This window comes from Microtus pennsylvanicus, chromosome 21 (genome assembly GCF_037038515.1).
Source record: "Microtus pennsylvanicus isolate mMicPen1 chromosome 21, mMicPen1.hap1, whole genome shotgun sequence".
Taxonomy (NCBI): domain Eukaryota; kingdom Metazoa; phylum Chordata; class Mammalia; order Rodentia; family Cricetidae; genus Microtus; species Microtus pennsylvanicus.
The window spans coordinates 1,721,605-1,742,175 of NC_134599.1; the positions used below are offsets into that span (position 1 = coordinate 1,721,605).

The 20,571-nt window shown below is 44.2% G+C and overlaps 1 protein-coding gene across 1 annotated transcript in view; it reads right to left on the bottom strand.

Moving 5' to 3' along the window:
- Positions 1-8,358: 8,358 nt before the first annotated feature.
- The window catches only part of Ube3c (ubiquitin protein ligase E3C), a 101,423-nt gene continuing 89,210 nt past the window's right edge, over positions 8,359-20,571 (bottom strand). Inside the window, exons 22-23 of the mRNA XM_075955840.1 lie at positions 18,516-18,646; positions 8,359-10,047 (exon numbers count right to left, since the gene is read on the bottom strand). Coding sequence (XP_075811955.1) covers positions 9,877-10,047; positions 18,516-18,646 — 302 coding nt within the window. The 3' untranslated portion in view covers positions 8,359-9,876. The remainder of the gene's footprint in view (positions 10,048-18,515; positions 18,647-20,571) is intronic.

A 20,571-nucleotide genomic window follows, 5' to 3' on the forward strand; every position in this document is an offset into this window, starting at 1 on the left:
TTTTTGGTTTTTCAAGGCAGGGTTTCTCTGTGTAACAGCCCTGGCTGTCCTGGAACTCACAGAGATCTGCCTGCTTCTGCCTCCCAATTGGTAGGATTAAAGGAGTGCGCCCCCACACCTAGTTCACTCAAGGGGCGAGGGAAATGCTGATGTTCTTTCTGGAGTCTTCTGAGAAGGCAGAGCTGGGTGCTTGGGATCTTATTCCTGCCACACTCAGGTGGCTGGCCACCCGTCACCCCTCTCAGCCTCAATTAGAATGGCTATGTTCTCTGACCATCTACCTAGTCTGTGGCCTTAGGTAGATTGTCCTTCAGAAGGAGCTAAGTGCCTGTGAGTTCTGAGACAGGACAGAAGGGTAGGGAAAACCATGGTGACATCAGAAAGAAGAGAAGCCCTTCACCAGAAGCTGAGCAAGAATTCCAGCACAATTAACAACTGTTTTAGGTCAGTCTCTCATCCAGTTGTAAACCTGCAAGTTTCTCGGGCTGTCACCAGAAACCTAGTGGCTTCTGTTAACAGATTATAATTCCATCCCAGGCATGTTGGGGGAAGAGAAATGGGGAGGGGGGGCGGTAAAAAGGAGGAAGAGTAGGAGAAGAGAAGTGATTCCTTAGCAACCTTCTCGGATGTAACCTGAGAATTATCAGAAGACTGTGTGGCTAATGATAAGACAATTAGTAGCTTTGCTGTCTGTGTTCAGGAGCCAGGCCTACACTTGGGTACCCTTATTCCCCAAAGCTCCCTTGGGAAACACATGCTGCTGCCATGGGGATCTTTCTCCTGTGTGCCCTCATGTTTGGGACTGCACTAAAACACCTCTAGCAAAACTTAGCTTGGCCCCATTGACTAGCTGTACAGTCAGCATTGCTGGTTGGGCCTGAGTCCCTAAAAACTTCATTCCTACTGCTCCGGCTAGACGTGCAGCTATGCAGCTATGCGGAGGGCCCTGCCCTCAAACTCAGGATGACCTTGAGCTCTGCTGATCCTCCCTTCCTCTATTTCCCAAGTACTGCTGAGTGTGCACCACCATGCTGACATTTGAAGCATCTTTTAAAAACCATACACATTTCCTTCCTTCCTTCCTTCCTTCCTTCCTTCCTTCCTTCCTTCCTTCCTTCCTTCCTTCCCTCCCTCCTTCGTTGTTCGTTTGTTTTGTTTTTTTTGTTTTTGGATTTTCAAGACAGGGTTTCTCCGTAGCTTTTTGGTTCCTGTCCTGGAACTAGCTCTTGCAGACCAGGCTGGCCCCAAACTCACAGAGATCCGCCTGCCTCTGCCTCCCGAGTGCTGGGATTAAAGGCGTGCACCACCACCGCCCGGCTTGTTTTGTTTTTTGAAACAGGATTTCTCTGTGTAGCCTTGGCTGTCCTGGAACTTACTCTGTAAACCAGGCTAGCCTTGAACTCAGAGATCCACCTGCCTCTGCCTCTCACGTGCCATCACTGCCCACTTCTGGCTTCTATGGTCACTGCACTGCATGACTATTCTTTCTGGTCACTGCATGATTCTCTCCCCCCCCCCCCCTCTCTCTCTCTCACACACACACACACACACACACACACACACACACACACACACACACACACACACTACATTGTCGTTGGAGGGGTCTGGAGAGATGGTTCAAGGACTGAGAACACTTGTTGCTCTTGTAAAGGACCTGGGTACTATTCCGAGGGCCCACATAACTGCTCACAACCACCTGTAACTCCATTTCCAAGGAGTCTAATAGGCATATCTGGTGCACTTGATGCTCTTCCAAAGGCCGAGTTTGGTTCCCAGTACCCACATGGCAGTTAACAACCATCTGTAACACTAATTCCAGAGGATCTAATGCCTCCTCCTGGCTTCCATGGGCATTGCACACGTCCCAAACAGACAAAGACAAAACACCCAAACACACACACACACACAAAATCAAAATACATTAATCTTTTAAAACATTATGGCTGGTGATATGGGTCTTGCCACCAAGACCGACAACCTGAGTTCAATTCCTGGGACCCACAAGATGAAAGGAGAGAACCAAGTCCTGAAAGCTGTTCCTTGGCACAAGTGTGTGCACACATCATACACACACTAATTAAATAAATAAATGTAACTAAAAAAATTTAAAGGGCTACCATGCCCTTTAAAGGTAGCACATGCCTTTAATATCAGCACCTGGGAAGCAGAGGTAGGTGTGTATGTCTATGAGTTTGAGGCCAGCCTGGTCTAACAGTGAGTTCCAGGATAGCCAGGACTACATAACAAGACCCGGTCTTTAAAGACTTCTCTGTTTATATATTTCAGGTGTATGGTACTTTGTTTTCATGTTCGTCTGTATACCAGAAGATGGCAACAGACAGCTGTGAGCTGTCATGTGGGCACTGGGAACTGAACTTGGAAACTTCGTAAGAGCAGTGAGTGCTCTTAACTACTGAGCCATCTCTCCAGTCCTAAGACCCTTTCTTTCTTAAAATAAAAAAGTATTTAAGGGGCTCGTGAGATGGCTCACTGCTAAAGGTGCTGGCTCTAAAACCTGTAGACCTGAGTTGGCTCCCTGGAGCTCACATGGCGGAAGGAGAGCTGATTGTGTAAGTTGCCCTTTGACCTTTACATATGCACCTTTCCTTGATCCCACAAATCAATATAAATAAAAAGTAAACAGTGTTTGTGTTTGGTATGTGTCACTACCCAACTCCAGAACTTCCTCACATGCTGTCATTCCTTGTCATTCTCCCCCAGCCCTGGAACCACCTAGCCATGCCAAGCCACCTACCTTCATCATTTTCACGTCTGCCACTCTGCAGGTCTTACTGAAGGGGATCAGCAAGGATTTGTTGGTTGGCATCATTGCTCTCCACGCAGTGCCGTCCTCAACCCTTGGCTAATGTGACTAATGCTGAGGATGCTGGTGTGCTATCACCCGTGGACACAGGTTCTTTCCCATGCCATGCCCGAGTGAAACTGCTGGCCTGGAGAGCTGCTCTGGCAGCATTTTTAGATGCCAGAAAAGGAGGACTTACAGTCCTACCATCTGGTGGTCACCACGTCACACAAGCCTGCTCATCCTGTAAATCGTGGCTGGGTAGGGGCTGGCTGCAGGAACCTCTTTTTGTTTTGTGTCCTCAAGACAGGGTTTCTCTGTGTAACAGTCCTGGAACTCAGTTTGTAGACCAGGTGTCTCTGCCTCCCAAGTGCTGGGATTAAAGGCGTGAGCCACCACCACCCAGAGCACCCCTCTTTTGGAGAGGGGTATTGTGCCTTTTGGGTGCAGATTCTCACTGACCGCTAGATGGTGCATGCTCCCTGTTGAGTCTGAGCTTGACTGACCTCGGCCACTAGGTCAGACAGCTCTTGCAAATGGCAGAGGGTTTAGGAAGGAGCCCGTTGGCAAGCACATCAGTGCAGGCCAGCTCCAACAGTGTGAATAAGAATGCACGTGGGTCTTGAAACAAACTCAGCAAAGCCTTTCTTTAAATTTGGTGTGTAGTTGTGTGTGTGCAGGTGCACAGGTGCCATGAATGGCTAGAGAACATTCTCAGAAGCAGATTCTCTCCTGCCTTGTGAGATCCAGGGATCCAACTCAGGTAGGAAGGGCTGCACTCAGCACCAGCGCCACTTAGAGGGTCCAGCAGAGTTTTTCTCCATTGAGCAGATCCATCACTCACCAAGTATTTCTGAGCACCTTCCATGTACTAGGTATTATGCTAGGTGCTGAGAACTCGGCAATGTATTAAACAGACACAGAAATGAAACTTACCCCCATGGGCCCAGTTTTCATAGTGAGTTCTAGAACTACTAGGGCTATGTATTGAGACCTTGTCTCAAACAAAAGATCACACCTGGTACTACTGTGCACCTCAGTTCTGGTTGAGACAGAAAACATCAAGAGGATCTCAAGTTGAGTGGTGGTGGCGCATGCCTTTAGTCCCAGCACTTGGGAAGCGAAGGGAGGGGAATCTCTGAGTTGAAGGCCAGCCTGGCCTACAGAGCAAGTTCCGGGACAGCCAAAAGCTACACAGAAAAATCCTGCCTCTCAGGGGGAAGGGAAGGGAGAGGACTTTCCAGGGCAGATGGAGCCCTTTGCCTCTTGCAGTTCTGGGACAGGAGATGGCAGGGAACAGGGTCATCAAGGTGCTTAAAGGACAGACTAATGGTCTGGGAACTGAAGGCTGGGATGGTGAGGTCTGAGTGGGACACTGGATCAGCGGGACACAACTCTGAGTGTGAGGATGTTTCCGGAGCCAGTTAGATGCAGGGCTCTGGCCCATGAGTGAATTAATCCTTGGATGGACTACTAAGACATCAAGAATGGGGAAAATGAGGTGAGGTCCAGTTCAAGGAAGCAGTCCCTGGGAAAGTCTTTAGGGGGAATCTTGTCCTGGCCCCTCGCTGCCTCTCCTGAGATGAGTTTTTCATGGCTGGATATTCTACAATGATGCTCTACTAACATGCATGGGGCAAGTGACCATAACCCGAACTCTTTAAAAATAGGAGCCAAACCAAAGGGGTTAAACTCTCCCACTGTTACAAGGAATTTAGGTTTCAGTTCTCTGAGAGGGACAAACAGGTGTCTCTCTCAACAAAGAGCCATTTATGAATAATACATTCAGGGTCAAGGGAGAGAACAGAAACAAGGCCTGCCGTCTTATTCCCCACAGTGTCTCAAGGACAAGTTCTACAGCCCCTTTTCTGGGTCACATCCAGACCTGCTCAAGCTTGTGAAATATGTCCAAAGTCAAAGAAAAATATACTAGCCATGTGGTGGTAGTGCCCACCTTTAATCCCAGCACTCGAGAGGCAGAGGCAGAGGCAGAGGCAGGCAGATCTTTGTGAGTTTGAGGCCAGCCTGGTTCAGAGAGAGTTGCAGGACAGCCAGGGTTGTTACACAGAGAAACCGTCTTGAAAAAACAAAACAAACAAAATAAACTAATGTAGCCGATGCTTGCTTAACCGATTACATTTGTAATGACCTCACTGTCCCTGAAATTCCCCTTAGTCTACATGCTCTTTTTAAGCATCGTCACCATTTTGTACAGGAGAATGACCTCACACACATGCTGGCATAATAAATACACTGTAGGAGTGTGGCAGGGGCCCATGCCTTCCAAGGGTGTGCCACACTCGGCACTTGGGCAGGCACTGGACAACAGAGTGAGACGTGCCTTTCAGACTGAGGTAGGAAGGAAGTGTTTTGGCTGACAGTTTCAATGGGCTTAGCCCATGGTTGCTTATTCCTGTGGCCTTGGATAGAACATTATGGTGGCAGGAGTGTGTCCACTGCATTGCAGACAAAATGCAGAGAGAAGGGCTTAGGGACTGGGTACAGCCCCTGGAGTTACTCCTCCAGCAACCTGCTTCCTACAGATTAGCCTCACCTCCTAAAGTTCCAGAACCTACTAGAGTAGCACCAGCAGCAAAGGGCCATCCATTCGGCATAGAGGTCTGAGAGCATGTCATGTTCAAGTGCTCAGAGCATGAGATCCACAGGCAGCAGGGCCAGGAAAGGTGTCTCACCAGAGTTCACACTGTGGCATTTCTAGCTTCCTGTGGTGTCACAACAAAAGGAGATAAATAGAACAGTATTGGTATAGAAGGCGATGTAGCACACACCTTGGGTTGTAGAGGCAGGTTGATCTCTGGTGAGTTCAAGGCCAGCCTGGTCTACAGAATGAGTTGTGGGAAAGCCAGGACTACATGGAGAGACCCTGTCTCAAACAACAATAGCAAAAATAGTGTGTTGGTTGGTAGAGTACTTATCAGGAACATTCTGGAGGCAAAGAGGCACAGGAGTTCAAGGCCATCCTCAGCCACATTGAGTTCAAAGTTAACCTAAGCTGTATGAGAGTCTCTGTCTCAAAAGAAAACTATCCTCTTACACTTTTAGAGACAAATGGGAGACCTGGGTGTCTATGGGATACACCCCTTCTGTGGCTTCTGGGAAGAGTCCATATTTTATTAGTGAACCACATTTGTTAGTGGGTACTGTATCCCTTGAGGCCACATCGCCCCATACCTGCCTCCATTGCCTACGTGTCAGTGTTTGTGTGCGAGGGAGGGAGAGGGAAAGAGAAGGGGGGTAGGGAGGGGAAGAGAGGGAGGGGGAGAGAGAGAGATACCTTCCTTTTCCTCCCATAAACTGGCATGACAGACATGCACCTCCATGCCTGGCCTCTCTTAGGATGATAGGCACCCACTAGAATTAGCCCTCTCACCAATTTACAATCCAGAATGATCTCATCTCAAGGTCTTCAACTACATATGCAAAGATCCTTCCACTAAATAAAGCCTCCTTTATTGGGCTTAAGCTATGCAATCCTATAGGTTGCCACCATTCAGGTCACCAAGTATTACCAAGTATGGTATGAGGTGGCCTTAAACTTCATATGAAAACCGAAGCAAGTGGCACCTGGGATCTGAAAACTTGGTCCCAAGCTTGAAATTGTCCATTTGGCCTAGAGCAAGGCAAAGTAGTCAAACAGAAGAGGAGGTGGGAGGAAGGGAGGGGAGCGGAGAAAAATAAATAGCTTAATAAAAATAATTAAAAAAAAAACCTCACTGTAGTGTTTAACATGTCTTCACTAAACTTAATGCTTTTTAGTTTTTGCTGTTTTTAAGGCTCTCACTCATGCGAGACAAGTGCTCTTCCACTGTGGCACACCTCTGACTCTTAGCTCAAAGCAGCAAACAACTCTTCCTTTTACTTCACCTGCAGGGCCACTGTAGAATTAACTGGACTGATAGCAACACTGCTGTATTTGTGGGACTAGACACTTAATGAGAGGGGCATGGAGACCACTGTTAGTAGTCAGAATATGATATTTATACATAAAGTTCACCCTGTGGTATCCCAAAACAATTTTCTTCTTTTTGAGAAAGGGTCTCTCTCTGTGTAGCTCTGACTGTCCTGGAACTCATTCTGTAGACCATCCTGGGCTTGAACTCAGAGATCCACCTACCTCTGCCTCCTGAGTGCTGGGATAAACAGTGTGTGCCATTGCCCGACTTTTTTTCTTGTTTTTTTTTTTTTAAGACAGGGTTTCTCTGTGAAATCCTGGCTGACCAGGGCTCTGTATACCAGGCTGGCCTCAAACACAGAGATCCATTTGCCCTTGAATGCTGGGAGTAAAGTTGTGCATCACTACCTGCCTGACGCAAAACAATTTCTTACAGGAATAACAAAGACTGTTTATCACAGACAACCATTTCAGAGTAACAAGGGTACAGTAAGTTTGACATGTGACAACTGCTAAACCTGAAACAAAGACGTCAAGAGCCCACTCATGACCTCATATGTATAGTCTACAGGAGGTGTGGCACCTGTGAAGTGTACTCAGTCCAAGTATGCCCAACCTCAGGTTTCTAGAACAGAGGCTTCCACGTATTTAGTGATCTTTTGCACTGGATCTCTGGGTCCCCAGTATGTTTACATTACTATCCAACACTAAAAGTTGAAGTCAGCTAGGACAACTCAAGTACAGCGCTGTCTGGAGGCCTGTGGCCCTTGGGGTGGGTGAGTGACAAGTATGTTCTGGAGCTACCGACACTAGTATACAATACATTGCTTTGCAATGGGTGGATGTGAGTGAAAGAGCAGTAGACTTTTTTTTCCCCCCATTTTCTTTTCTTTCTTCCCTTTTTTCCCCTTTCTTTCTTTTTTTCCGAGAAAGGGCTTCTTTGTTTAACAGCTCTGGTTGTTCTGGAACTCAGCATTTAGACCAGCCTGGACTTGAACTAACAGACATCCACCTGTCTCTGCCTCCCAAGTGCTAGGATGCACCACCACCACCACTGCCCTGCTTTCTTAATTATTTGAGTAGCTATAAATTTTAAGCTTATGCTGTTTTCAGGAAACTTTTGTAAGGATTAACTCTACAACAAGCAGTCTTGAGCATGCACAAAATGCCAGTATCTTAGTGCACTACAGCTTTACAGCTCACATTGGGTGATTCCACATACCTGTGCCCACTTATTGACAGCACACACCTGGTGCTTATGATTTGGTCGGAGAACACTTATGTAATGAGCCCACAGACAACAAAGCAAAGTTCTCTGAGCATGTAACAGCTCATGAGAAACACCCGTAACAACCAATGACCAACCCAATGTTTACGTCTGAGAAAAAAGTTACACAAAGTAAGCAAAATAAGACAAAACATAAAGATACCTAGAACAATGAAGACCTAAGAATCTTACTTTAGGAAGGTTTCATTTTTTCTCAGCAATTTAATCTAAGACCCACTGAGAACTGGTACCTGAGCTCCTCACTTAGTGGGTATTCCAGGGCTGGCTGAATGCAAGGGACCACAGGCTGTGTGGCTTTCTATACTGCACACATATGTGACCAGTGACCTGGGGTAGAACTCCAACACGATCTTAGGGAAAAAGATTTAATGTAAATATTCATCCATTAGGACGTACAAATAAATAAGCTCAGAAGAGCCGATAGAAAAAAAACCACAAATAAGTAAACTGCCAATTTATCTCCAGTATCAGATACTTCACTTCTAAAATACTAATACACAAATTAACTAATTAAAAGATATAGGACATTAAACATAAACATCCCCAAACAAAAAAATAAGATCAAGGATAAACGCTATTTCTTCCTATGTATCAAGACTACAAATAGCATTTAAACACTTTATTATTCAAATTAAGAAATTATACATTTTGTCTGATAATGGTCATTGTTTTAAAAGTGTCATTCAGTTTCCCCACATTTAAAAGTATATTGCTAATTCTGGTCACCTAACCCAACAGCACAAAGAGCCTCCAGGCACAAAGATGCTGGACTTGGCAGAGATGCGGGGTTTGGAGTCCTCACCAGCTCCATGTTGGTCCTTGCATGCGACTTCCTTAGATGCTTCCCTGCTTCCTGCGTGCAGAGGTTGAGGTCACCTCTCCAGTTGGACCCTGATAAAGCGCCTAAATGAGAATCACCTGGCCTGATGCTCTTCCCTGACACACTCCAGGGTCACTGTCTTCTTATCAAAACAGCAGCAGGAAGCAGAGGTGCCAAGGCCTGGCAAGTCCCCCCAAGATACCCAAGAAAATGGGCAGTACTGTTGGGCCAGGAGGGCGCGTGGATCACGGAGAGACGCAGCCCGCCACTTTGGTTCAAATGACTTTAATAAAAGCTGCAGTGCTCACATCCCCCAGTTGCCAACTCACTGCAGGTGACAAAGTACCTCAGGAAGTGCAGGGACCCTCCTCCTCCACCGCCCCGGAAAGCTCTCCAGGTACAAAGCAGAGACAGGAAAAGAGCAACGAGGGCAGCAGCCACCTCACACCCACACAGCCATGTCTAAACCTCATGATGCAGGTCAGTAGGAGTCTGAAGATAAGCATGCGAGTCCCACCTGGGGGACATGGCTTAAAAAGCACAAATAAAATAATACTAGCGTTATCCATTTTCCAAACCTAATCACTTTGGGAAAAGGCAGCAGGAAAAATGCCTTCAGTTCTTATAATTAGGCTTGTAAACAATCAACCACATGAGAAGCAGTGGCTTGGGACTTTGTGTATCAGCCCCAGACCCCGTCTGCAGATACGGGCGCCTGACCCAAAGGGGATATGAACTGGGTCAGCAAGGCCAACGCTTCATCTTTGGTTAATTTCACTGAATTGCCACTAGTCTAAAACCTGTGCTCTTCTTGGTGAACTTACTAAGCCAGCCACATGGCACATAACAATGGTTAAGTTAGGTGAAAAGCAATGTCCATCTATGTAAGTGACTGTCTCAATAAAATTATCTAAAAAAAAAAAATCAGAGAGGGAGGAAAGAAGAAAGAAGGCCTGAGGAGAGCCACGGGTCCCGCCTGAGTGCTCTGGGGGGGTGGGGGTGGTAGGTGATGGTTGCCTCTGGGTCAGATCAAGTTCCCTGGGCTCAACTCAGCTCAACTCAAAGCCAGCAGCACACTCAATAGCATAAAGCAGCTTGCTTCGCAGCAGGGCTTCATCATAAAATTCTGGGAGCTTCAGCAGGTTCATGCAGGTGCTGGCTGTAGGTAGCCGCTCAAGGTCCGAGCCTCCATTGTGAATGCAAAACGCAGGATACAGCTCCTGGAAGACAGGGCACAGGACATGGTTAGAGGGATCTGGCACCGCCTAGAGCCTACCAGAGTCTTGTTCTGCCAGAGAGGTACTGTTGCTCTGGAAGCTACCTTTCTCAAAAATATTCTTTCTTTTAAAAAAGATTTTAAATTATATTTGTGTACATATAAGTGTGTCTGTGCATGAGTGCAGGCACCCAGAAACCAGAGGTGCTAGGATACTCTTGAGGCTCGGGTTACAGGTGGTTGTAAGCTGCTCAACAGGGGTACTGGGAACTTAACTTGGGTCCTCAACAAGAGCAGCATGGGCTCTTAGCCACCCAGTCACCTCCCTAAACCTTTGCCTTTCTTTATGTTATGTTTTTTGCTTAATTTTATTTTTTTTCAAGGCAGGGCTTCTTTTTGTAACAGACCTTACTGTCCTTGAACTTGCCCTATAGACCAGGCCTCAAACTCAGAGATCTGCCTGCTCCTGCCTCCTGAATGCTCAGTACTGTGATTAAGGGTATGAGCCACTATGCCTGACTACCAGCCCACCTTTAAAAAAAGATACATTTATTGCTGGGTGGTGGTGGTATACACCTTTATTCCAGCACTAGGAAGGCAGGAACAGGCGGATCTCTGTGAGTTTTAGGCCAGCCTAGTCTACAATAGCTAGTTCTTGCCGGGCGATGGTGGCGCAAGCCTTTAATCCCAGCACTCGGGAGGCAGAGGCAGGCGGATCTCTGTGAGTTCGAGACCAGCCTGGTCTACAGAGCTAGTTCCAAGGACAGGCTCCAAATCCACAGAGAAACCCTGTCTCGAAAAACCAACCCCCCCCCCAAAAAAAACAAAAACAAAACAAAAACAAACCTCTGGAACTGGAATTAAAAGATGGTTGTGAGCCACCTTCTGAGTGCTGGGAACAGAAACCAGTTTCTCGAGTCCTTCACTGAGTTATCTTTCCATTTCCATGTTGGTATTATTATATTACTGTTGTTGTTGCTGTTAGGCAGGGTTTTTCTGTGTAGACCAGGCTGACCTTGAGTTCCAGAGATCCACCTGCCTCTGCCTCCTGAGTGCTGAGATTAAAGATGTGGGCCACCACTGCCTGGTCGTTACTTTTAGTGTACAACATAGATCCCCTCATTTATATGTGTAGGTACTCAGATCCCTTAGGTGTGTCCAGACAGTTAAAGCAAAGAAGAAAGTATGTTTTCTTCTCTCGTATTGTATCAGCACATCACAGCCACCACTTTGTGCCTTTTTTTTTTCTGTTATTGTGTCTTACGAATCTGAGTAGCACAGTGTTCCCACTGCATAGGAACACACAAACTCCTAATAGGCACACATTCAGTTTCAATACTGCATAAATAATAAGACTGTGAACACTACTTCTTTGCTTGAGACTTATTTGTGTATTCTGGGCTGACCTTGAACTCATTATGTAGCCAAGGATGACTTAACTCCTGATTTTCCTGCCTCTACCTCCAAGGAGCTAGGATGGATGACAGGTGATCTTTACACTTAGCAAGGATTGTGTGACTAAGTTAACCATTGCACTTGTCTGTAGGCTAAATATATATCTGATAGATGCTGATGGTACTGCAGACCTGTGAATGAGATCCAAAGAAAGGCCAAACAGTACAAGCAACTAATAATGACACCTCATTTTACCCAAGAGCACCATTAGGTACCATCTCATACCTGAGATGTGACCATACTCCTCTCCAACACAGAACAACAAAGCAGAGACTGCCCTGAACTGGCTTACTCTCCCACCTGGTTGGTACTTATTTCAAATCCCTGCCTAGTTCACCCCTCATTGCAAATGTCTACAAGATGAGGCCCTGGGGAGCAAAATAGTAGCTAGCTGTACATCTGGTTGGTAACAGATTCTGGATCTGCTCTTCAGGTGCTGTGACTGAAGTGAAGGCCAGTTATTTAAGGCCATATGATGGGGCACAATGTTCACTCAAAGTATTTCAAGCTGTCATTCCAGCACTGGAAAAACTTTAGCTTTCTTTGCTAAGTTTTATGTCAATTGACACAAAGCTAGAGTCATCAGATAAGAGAGTAACTTAGTTGAGGAAAAAGTCTCCACAAGATCAGAATATTCTCACTCTGTGGGTCGTGACCTTTTCTTTCAAAGGGGTCACCTAAGACCATTGGAAAACACAGATATTTACATTATGATTCGCAACAATAGCAAAATAACAGTTATGAAATAGCATCAAAATCGACTTAATAATTGGGGGTTACCACAATATGAGGAACTGTATTAAAAAGTCACAGCATTAGGAAGGTTGAAAAAAAAAATCACTGCTGTAGAGCATTTTCTTTCTCTTTTCTGAGACAGGTTTTCTCTGTGTTGTAGCCCTGGCTGTCCAGGAACTCACTCTGTAGATCAGGCTGGAACAGAACTCAGATCTTCAGGCATCTGTACTGGCCTGAACTTGGGGTTTTGACAGGATATGTCCTCAGCTACAGTCACTAAGACAACCTCCTATGTAAATTCATTATGTTCCCTTTTAAAAGGACCCTACGCACCCCCCATCTCTCTCTCTCCTCTCCTGTTACACCTATCCCCAAAGGCCTGTCTCCCCTCTGCCCTCCCCCTCCTTTCCCATTCACTATCACCCAATAAAAAACCCACCCGAGCTCTGTCGCATGGTGTATTTTTCTCTGGTGCCGCTTTTTCTAAATTACAACATATGCTAAGCAAGTGCCTTACATGTAAGCTATATCTCCAGCCCAAGATAATGCTGAATAAAAGCAGTAGCTTATGACAGTGAATAAAATAAGATGTAACAGTGGCCCGAATTGGAAAAAAACAGATGTTTTTATTCTTCTACCTAACCACTGATTCCCATTTACTATACTGAAAACATAGATTTTGTTAGAAGAAAAAACCTGGAAAGGGCCAGGTGTGGTGGTACATGTCCTTAGTCCAAACACTTGGGAGGCTGAGCTACAAAACAAGAGACCCTGTCTCAAATAAACAAGACCTTATTGGGGTGTGAGCGCGGGGTGGTATACCTGTAAATTCCAGTACTTAGGAGACTGAGGCAAGAGGTCTGTTGTAAATCCCAGGACAGCCTGGACAACTTTAAGTTCTGTTTCAGTGAAACAGAAGCTGGCTGAAATACAGTAGCAATACTGTCTCCAAAACAAAACATAAACATAAGAACAAAACATTCTCGTTCTATCCTTAATTACAACATATTGTGCCACTATGTATCTCTCATAAACAGGAAGCAAAGGATGTAGTTCTGAGTACACAAGGGCAGCCAGTTTTCTCACACACTTGAGGCTAAAAATAGACACCATAGATTTGTTTGTTGGTGCTGATACACCTTTAATCCCAACACTTGGGAGGCAAAGGCAGGTGAATCTCTATGAGTTTGAGAACAGCCTGGTCTACAGAGCAAGTTCCAGGACAGCTAGGGCTGTTACACAGAGAAATCCTGTTTCAAAAAACAAACAAAAACCCACAAAAAAAACCAAACCCAAACCAACAAAAATTCCAAGAGCTCAGGAGGCAGATGCAGGTAGATCTTTTTGGGTTTGAGATCAGCCTCTCTACAGAGTGAGTTCCAGGACAGTCAGGGCTACACAAAGAAACCCTGTCTCAAAAAAGCAAACAAAAAACCCAAAAACTCACCAACAACAAAATAAACCTACCACAAACAAGACAGAAGTATTTGATGGCACGGTCAGCAATACCTTTGTAAATGGAGAGCTCTAGATACACTTCACAGTGAAACACTGTGAATGTCCAGTCAGTCCACAAGGTCTCCCCTCCCTCTCTCCCCTTGTCCTTCTTTTGGTTTCTGGAGACAGGGTTTCTCTGTGTAGCCTTGGCTGTCCTGGAACTCACTAAGTAGCCAGGGTGGTCTTAAACTCAGAGATCTGTCTGCTTCTGCCTCTTGGGTGCTGAGATTAAGGGTGTGTGTCAGCACTGCCAAGAAAATGTCCTATTTTATTATTTCTTTCATAATGCTAATTGGGTTTCCTACTTGGGAGTCTTAAAAGTAAAAAAATGAAGTTCTTTACTAAAGTCTGAATCAAGGGCAGTACTTTATACATAATTAAATACAACACAATGAGAATTTGCATTAATTCAGAGAAAGAAAAAAATCAATTTACTGTGTGGCCTGATGGTAACTTAACAATTTTTCTACAGCATTTAATGATTTCTTTTTTCTGCAACAATCCTACTTATTAAACATACTAAGTTCTAATTACCCAATATTGGGCACAGAGGTGTTCGGTGAGTTTCTTGCTATCTGCATCACAATAGATCTACACCGGTCCTCCCTCTCTGTGTCTGTCTACTCCGAAGCACTCAAGAGGCACCTCCGAGAATCACAAGGTCAACATGCTTTGTAAACTCTGATGTCTGACATGACAATTGTAAAAACTAATATGGGATTCTTTTCTGGTAGAGAGGATCTTGCTGTGTATTATGGTATTGCTTGGAACCACTACCCTTCCTGCCTCAGCCTCACAAAGTACTGGATTACAGATACGCATTACCATGTAGCTTTTTCCTTCATAGGTGAGTTCAGCCTTAGTACATTCTTTATCGAAGAGTTCATGCTTTTCTTGTTAATATTTTCTCTTTCATGATTTTTGACAACTTTTTTTGTAGTTGTTGCTTTTTAAGATACGGTTTCTCTGTGTAACTAGGTTGTTCTAGAACTCACTTTGTAGATCATGCTAGCATTCAATCTTGTCATTTTTTAAAAGACTTATTTTAATTTTAGGTGTGTGGATGTCTTGCCTGCATTATGTTTGTGTACCACACTGCCTGGTACCTGCAGAGGCTAGAAGATCTGTTGGAACTATTGTTACACAGATGGTTGTAAGCTGTCATATTGCTGGGAACTGAACCTGAGTCCCAAGAGTGGCCAGTGATCTTAACAGCTGAGCATCTCTCCAGCTCACCTGACATTATCTTTACTCTCTATTTCTGTCAATATAACTGGTTCTTTACCTTGTTTCAGTAACTTGGAAGACTCACATGATTACTGCCCTACTTATTTGATGTTCCTTTTTTTCCCTTTTGTTTTGAGACAGGGTTTCTCTGTGTAGTCCTGGCTGTTCTGAAACGTGTAGACCAGGCTGGCCTTCAACTCAGAGATCCGCCTGCCTCTGCCTCTCAGGTGGTGGGATTAAAGGCGTGCACCACCACTGCCCAGCTGAGCAGATCTTTCTCATTACTGTCCCTAAACCCAGCAGTACAGACAGCTGCTTCCTGTGAAAAATTAGCTTCTGGCAGATCTTCCTCCAATTTTCATCTGAGTACAAACTGAGATGTTTTACTGATGGACTGTTTTGTTTTTTGATTTTGGGGTTTTTGAGACAGGGTTTCTCTGTGTAGCAGTCCTAGCTATCCTAGAACTTGCTTTGTAGAAGCAAAGCCGTGTAGAAGACAGAAGCCGTGTCTGCCTTCCAAGTACTGGGATTAAAGGCTTGTGCAACATTGCCCAGCCCACTGTCCATTTTTAAAAAACGGTTTAAAAACTGCAATCTGCCTACTTTAGAATTTAGTCATTAAATTTATAATTCAGTAATCTAGAAAACTGCTACATTTGTGCCACTATCCCCACTATCTGTGTTTGGAACATGTCCACACCCTCACTGAGTTTTTCCTTCTGCCTTCAGCCCTACATCTATCTTCAGAGCTCTGCCTTTAAGGGTAGTTCATGTGGTAGAAGTCACAGCAAGATGTCAATGCTCACACTTTCTGATTCATACTACAGTAATTTGTTTCTTTTACATTTCTGAATATCTTCAGTTCATGGTGTCCATTACCAGATGACCCTTGGCCTTCTTGCAGGTTGGGTCATCATAACCAATGCTGTCATTTATCCTGAGCACACTACTTAAAATGACACCCAAAACACCGTCAAAAGAATCTGCGTATACCTACCCAAACTGTCCAGAACACATAGATGGAAGGAAACGAAAGAACATACCCAGCCTGGTAAGGTAACATAGACCCCAAATCCCAGCACTCAAGAGTCCAAAGCAGCAGAACTGAAGAGTTTGAGGCCAGCCTGGGTTAAATAGTGAGTTCAAGGGTAGCCTGAACTACAGAGCCATAAAACAAAACAAAACGAAAAAATCATGCCCATGCCTGCCCTGTGTAGCATTGCACTAGATCCTTACCTACAAGACAAATTTTACAAGGGACATTAAGCAACAAGCGGTATCACCTCACCAAGCTTCAGATACTTGAAAGAGGTTAAAAACATGGCTACCTAGCTCTACACAGCAGTATAAGGGAGCTGGTCCCAAGAGCATACAAATGTCTGTTTCTAACAAGCTCTCCAATGCTGCTAGAGTTTTAGATTGAACAGTCAGACTCTAAACCATGGTGTTAATACATCATGGGTAAATTCCTCTATTGCTGATCAATGAATTGTGGTGATTTACAGGAATATCCATTTTAGGGAAATATGAAGCCAATAAGAGGGAAAAAGAAATGCCCTAACCTGATCTGAAATGACTCAAAACTATAGAGCAAACATGGTCACGTCAGTAGTTAAAGTGGGCAAAGAAAGTCTTTTCCAATTTTGCCACAGCACATGTACGGGGGTAGGGGAGAGTCTTGGTGTTAGTCCTTGCCTTCAACTTTGTTTGAAATTGGGGTCTCTCTTTTGTTCATTAAGCATATTAATATTTAAAGATTTACTTATTTATTGTGTATACAGTGCTCTGCATGTGTGCTTGCATGGCAGAAAAGGGAGCCAGATCTCATTAAAGAAGGTTGTGAGCCACCCCGTGGTTGCTGGGAACTGAACTCAAGACTTCTAGAAGAGCAGTCAGTACTCTTAACCTCCAAGTCATTACTCCAGCTTCAAGTATATTATTTTTTAAAAATCAATCAATCTCTCACTCACTCACGCACTCACCCACCCACCCACAGGGATCCTGGGGAATGATTGAACTAAGTCTACCAGGCTTAGCAGTAGTTTAACCACTGGATAATCATGCTGATTCCATATGTGTATGTACACACACTCGCATGTATGAACACCTGAGCCATCTTTGTTTTTGAGATAGGATCTTACCATATAACTCTGGCTGGCCTGGAAATCATAGATATCCACCTGCCTCTCTGCCTTCCAAGTGCTCTGATCAAGGTGTACACCACTTGTCCATCTAAAAATTTTTAATACACTTACCTGTTGTGTGTGTTTGCATGATATACGTGTGTAAGCAAGGGTGTGGTGGTCAGAGGATAACCTTTAGGAGCTTGTTTTTTTTCTTCTATCACATGGGTTTTGGGGATTGAGCACAAGTGCCTTTTCTCAGTGAGATACTTTAACAGGCCCTGCTGGCTCCACTATGTATAGTCCTTAAGTATGTATGCTGCTTCAAATTATTTTATAATGAATATAGGAAATATCACTAAATGTTTCTCAAACAACCTTTTTTGTGTGTGATATGTTGTGTGGGTGGGTATGAGTATGTATGTAGATGCAAGAGTTTGGGTGACTTCCTTGACTGCCCCCCACCTGATATATATAAATAAAATGTGTGTATGTATAGTATAGTATATACTAAGGTTAGAGAACAACTTTAAGGAATTTATTCTCTCCTTCTTTCAAAGCAGAATGCCTTATTTCTGCTACCTTGCATACCAATTGGAGCTTCCAGTCTCCAATTCCCAATGTACTGTGGGAGTGCTGGCATCACCAAAGCACAGTACTGAACCAGGATTAGACTCAAGCAGACAAAGAGGCAGGAAAGTGACTTTACCAGCTAAGTCGTCATGCTGGCCCTTGACTCATGTTTTGAGGGAGGTCTTCCAGTGAACTTCAAGCTTGCTAATTCAGCTTGACTGGCTGGCCCCGGTCTCTACTTTTCTAGTGCTGGGATTACAAGCCCAGCATTTGAATACTGGTTATCTGTTTGTTTTGTTTTGGAGACAGCACGGTCTCACTGGCTCTGACTACCTTGGAACTCACTATTAGATCAGGCGGGCCTCCAACCCACAGATATCAAAGTCCTGGTCAACCTGAGTGCTGGGATTAAAGGCATGTAACACCTTGCCTGGTAGATACTATGTAATGAATTTAGCCTCTCCTGCATGCATGGCTAGTTATTTACTAATTAATTGAACTACTTCCCCAAACCCCAATAACTTTAATTACTAAAAACAACAGGTAGGCCAAGTTATGTGAGATTAATACTAATTTTCAGAAGTAATCAATCAAGGCTAGGATAATGTAAAGCAAGTAGTACTAACAACCATTACCAATGTTTAGGCTGTATATTCTTCAACTGAGAGTGGAAAAGAATCACCACGACCTGAGGCTGGGCTGATGATTTCAATTGCAGGCAGCTTATCTGAACACAGGCTCTCTAGATACAATTCTAAGTACAATTATCACAGCACCTAGTACTTACAATAGGACAAAAGACAACAAACATAGAGTGGCCAGGCCTGTATGGTTTAAAATAAATAGCATGAAAGATGCATACCTTAAACCCCAGGAGAGGTGGGCGAGAGCAACTTGTTACAAACTTGAGTAACTTGCGCTTTTCTTCATCAGTGAAACCTTCTACAACTCTCCAAAAGATTTTAATGACAGGATGATCAGCAGAATAGCCCCCTATGACAAAATGAGCACATTATGCATTAAAGATAAAATCAATGCAAAAGCAGGAGCAACAAACTTGGAAGTATGACACCCATGTTTTGAGGGAACTTTCAGAAATGAGAGTGGATTCACTAAGAGCCAAACTGGAAAATACTTGCTGCAGTAGTCTGAATGTAATTGGCTCCCATAATCTTGCAGGAAGTGGCACTATTAGGAGGTGTCACTTTGTTGGAGGAAGTGTATTACTGTGGGAGCAGACTTTGAGGTTTCCTATGTTTGGAATACCGCCCAGTGTGTCAGTAGACTTCCTGTTCCTGGCAGGTCAAGATGTAGCCAGCAGTATGTCCGCCAGCACGCTGCCATGCTCCCTGTCATGATGACAATGAACTAAAACTCTGAAACCGTAAGAAAGCCACCCCAATTAAATGTTTCCTTTATAAGAGTTGCCATGGTCATGGTGTCTCTTCACAGCAATTGAAACCCAAACTAAGACCCGTGCCTCTGGTTCTTGGTGGAGGGCAGATGTGACTAACCACGACAGAGCAACGGTGAGCCAGAATAAGCATGATGAGAACATGAAATGCCTAACGAATGCTAGAAACCAACAATTCCTTTCTGGGTAGGACTGACACTTGGCTACACATCTAAAACGGTAGACACATCTTATTTCTCAGAGAGCTAGGCATTTGGCCAATATGATCTCCATGTCTTCATAATTTTATTGCCTCTTCTTCTTATAATAAGGTTCAGAGTATAGCTGACAACCAGCCCTGCCTGTGATTAGACACAATTCTAAAATGTACTATCTGCTACTTACAGTTTTTAATCTCATTAAGTGCTTTCTAAAACTAAAATAATTGCTATATATTGTTCCCTCATTGTTAATCCACTACAGAAATAACATCAATAAGGTATCTTAAGTGCATTAATTGGCACCAAAATGACTACGGTACTATTTTAAATCTATTTACTGGAATAGCTGGGATCCTTAAAGGTATAAGCTCTCAGTGCAAGTCAAGGAAGGTCAAACAACCCAGGGCAAGTTCTTGGCAAAGAAAGGTCAGAACAATGGCATTTTCTTAAACACATGACTTGAGAGTGCAGACACTATGACTTTTGGCATTATTTGCCTTTATGTAAATTTAGAGTTCGGGTTTAAAGCAACAACTACAGAAGAAACAAATGCACACACACAAATAAACATATACATTTAAGTGACTAACATAACTAGATTTAGAACATTTCCATTTTCTCACAAAGATCCTACAGTCGGGGCTGGAGAGATGGCTCAGCGGTTGAGAGCACTGACTGCTCTTCCAGAGGTTATGAGTTCAATTCCCAGCAACCACATGGTGGCTCACAACCATCTGTAATGAGATATGGTGCCCTCTTCTGGCCTGCAGGTATACATGTAGACAGAACACTGTATACATAATAAATAAACAAATCTTAAAATAAAAGAAAAAAAGATCCTACAGTCATCTCTGACCTCTGTCTCTACCTTAACAGATGGTGTACACAAAACGCCATTTAACGGAACACAATAGCCTGAATTGGGTTTTTCCTTCTCTCTCCTTTCCTTTCTCTTCCCATTCCACCTGCTAATTTGTTTTTGATACAGAGTCTCACTTTGTAGCCCAGATTTGCCTTGAACACAGTAAATCCTACTAGTGTATGCCACCCCAACCAGCTGGGTTTCTTTTCTTAATTTAAAAGTTACATTTTTCATATCTATTTTTAAATTTTATTTATTATATGGACAGTCTTCTGCCTGCATGTGTGGTTGCATGCCAGAAGAGGGAACCAGATCGCATTACAGAAGGTTGTGAGATACCATGTGGTTGCTGGGAATTGAACTCAGGACCTCTGGAAGAACAGCCAGTGCTGTTAACATCTGAGCCATCTCACCAGCCCCCCCCCTTGTGTATTGTTTGTTT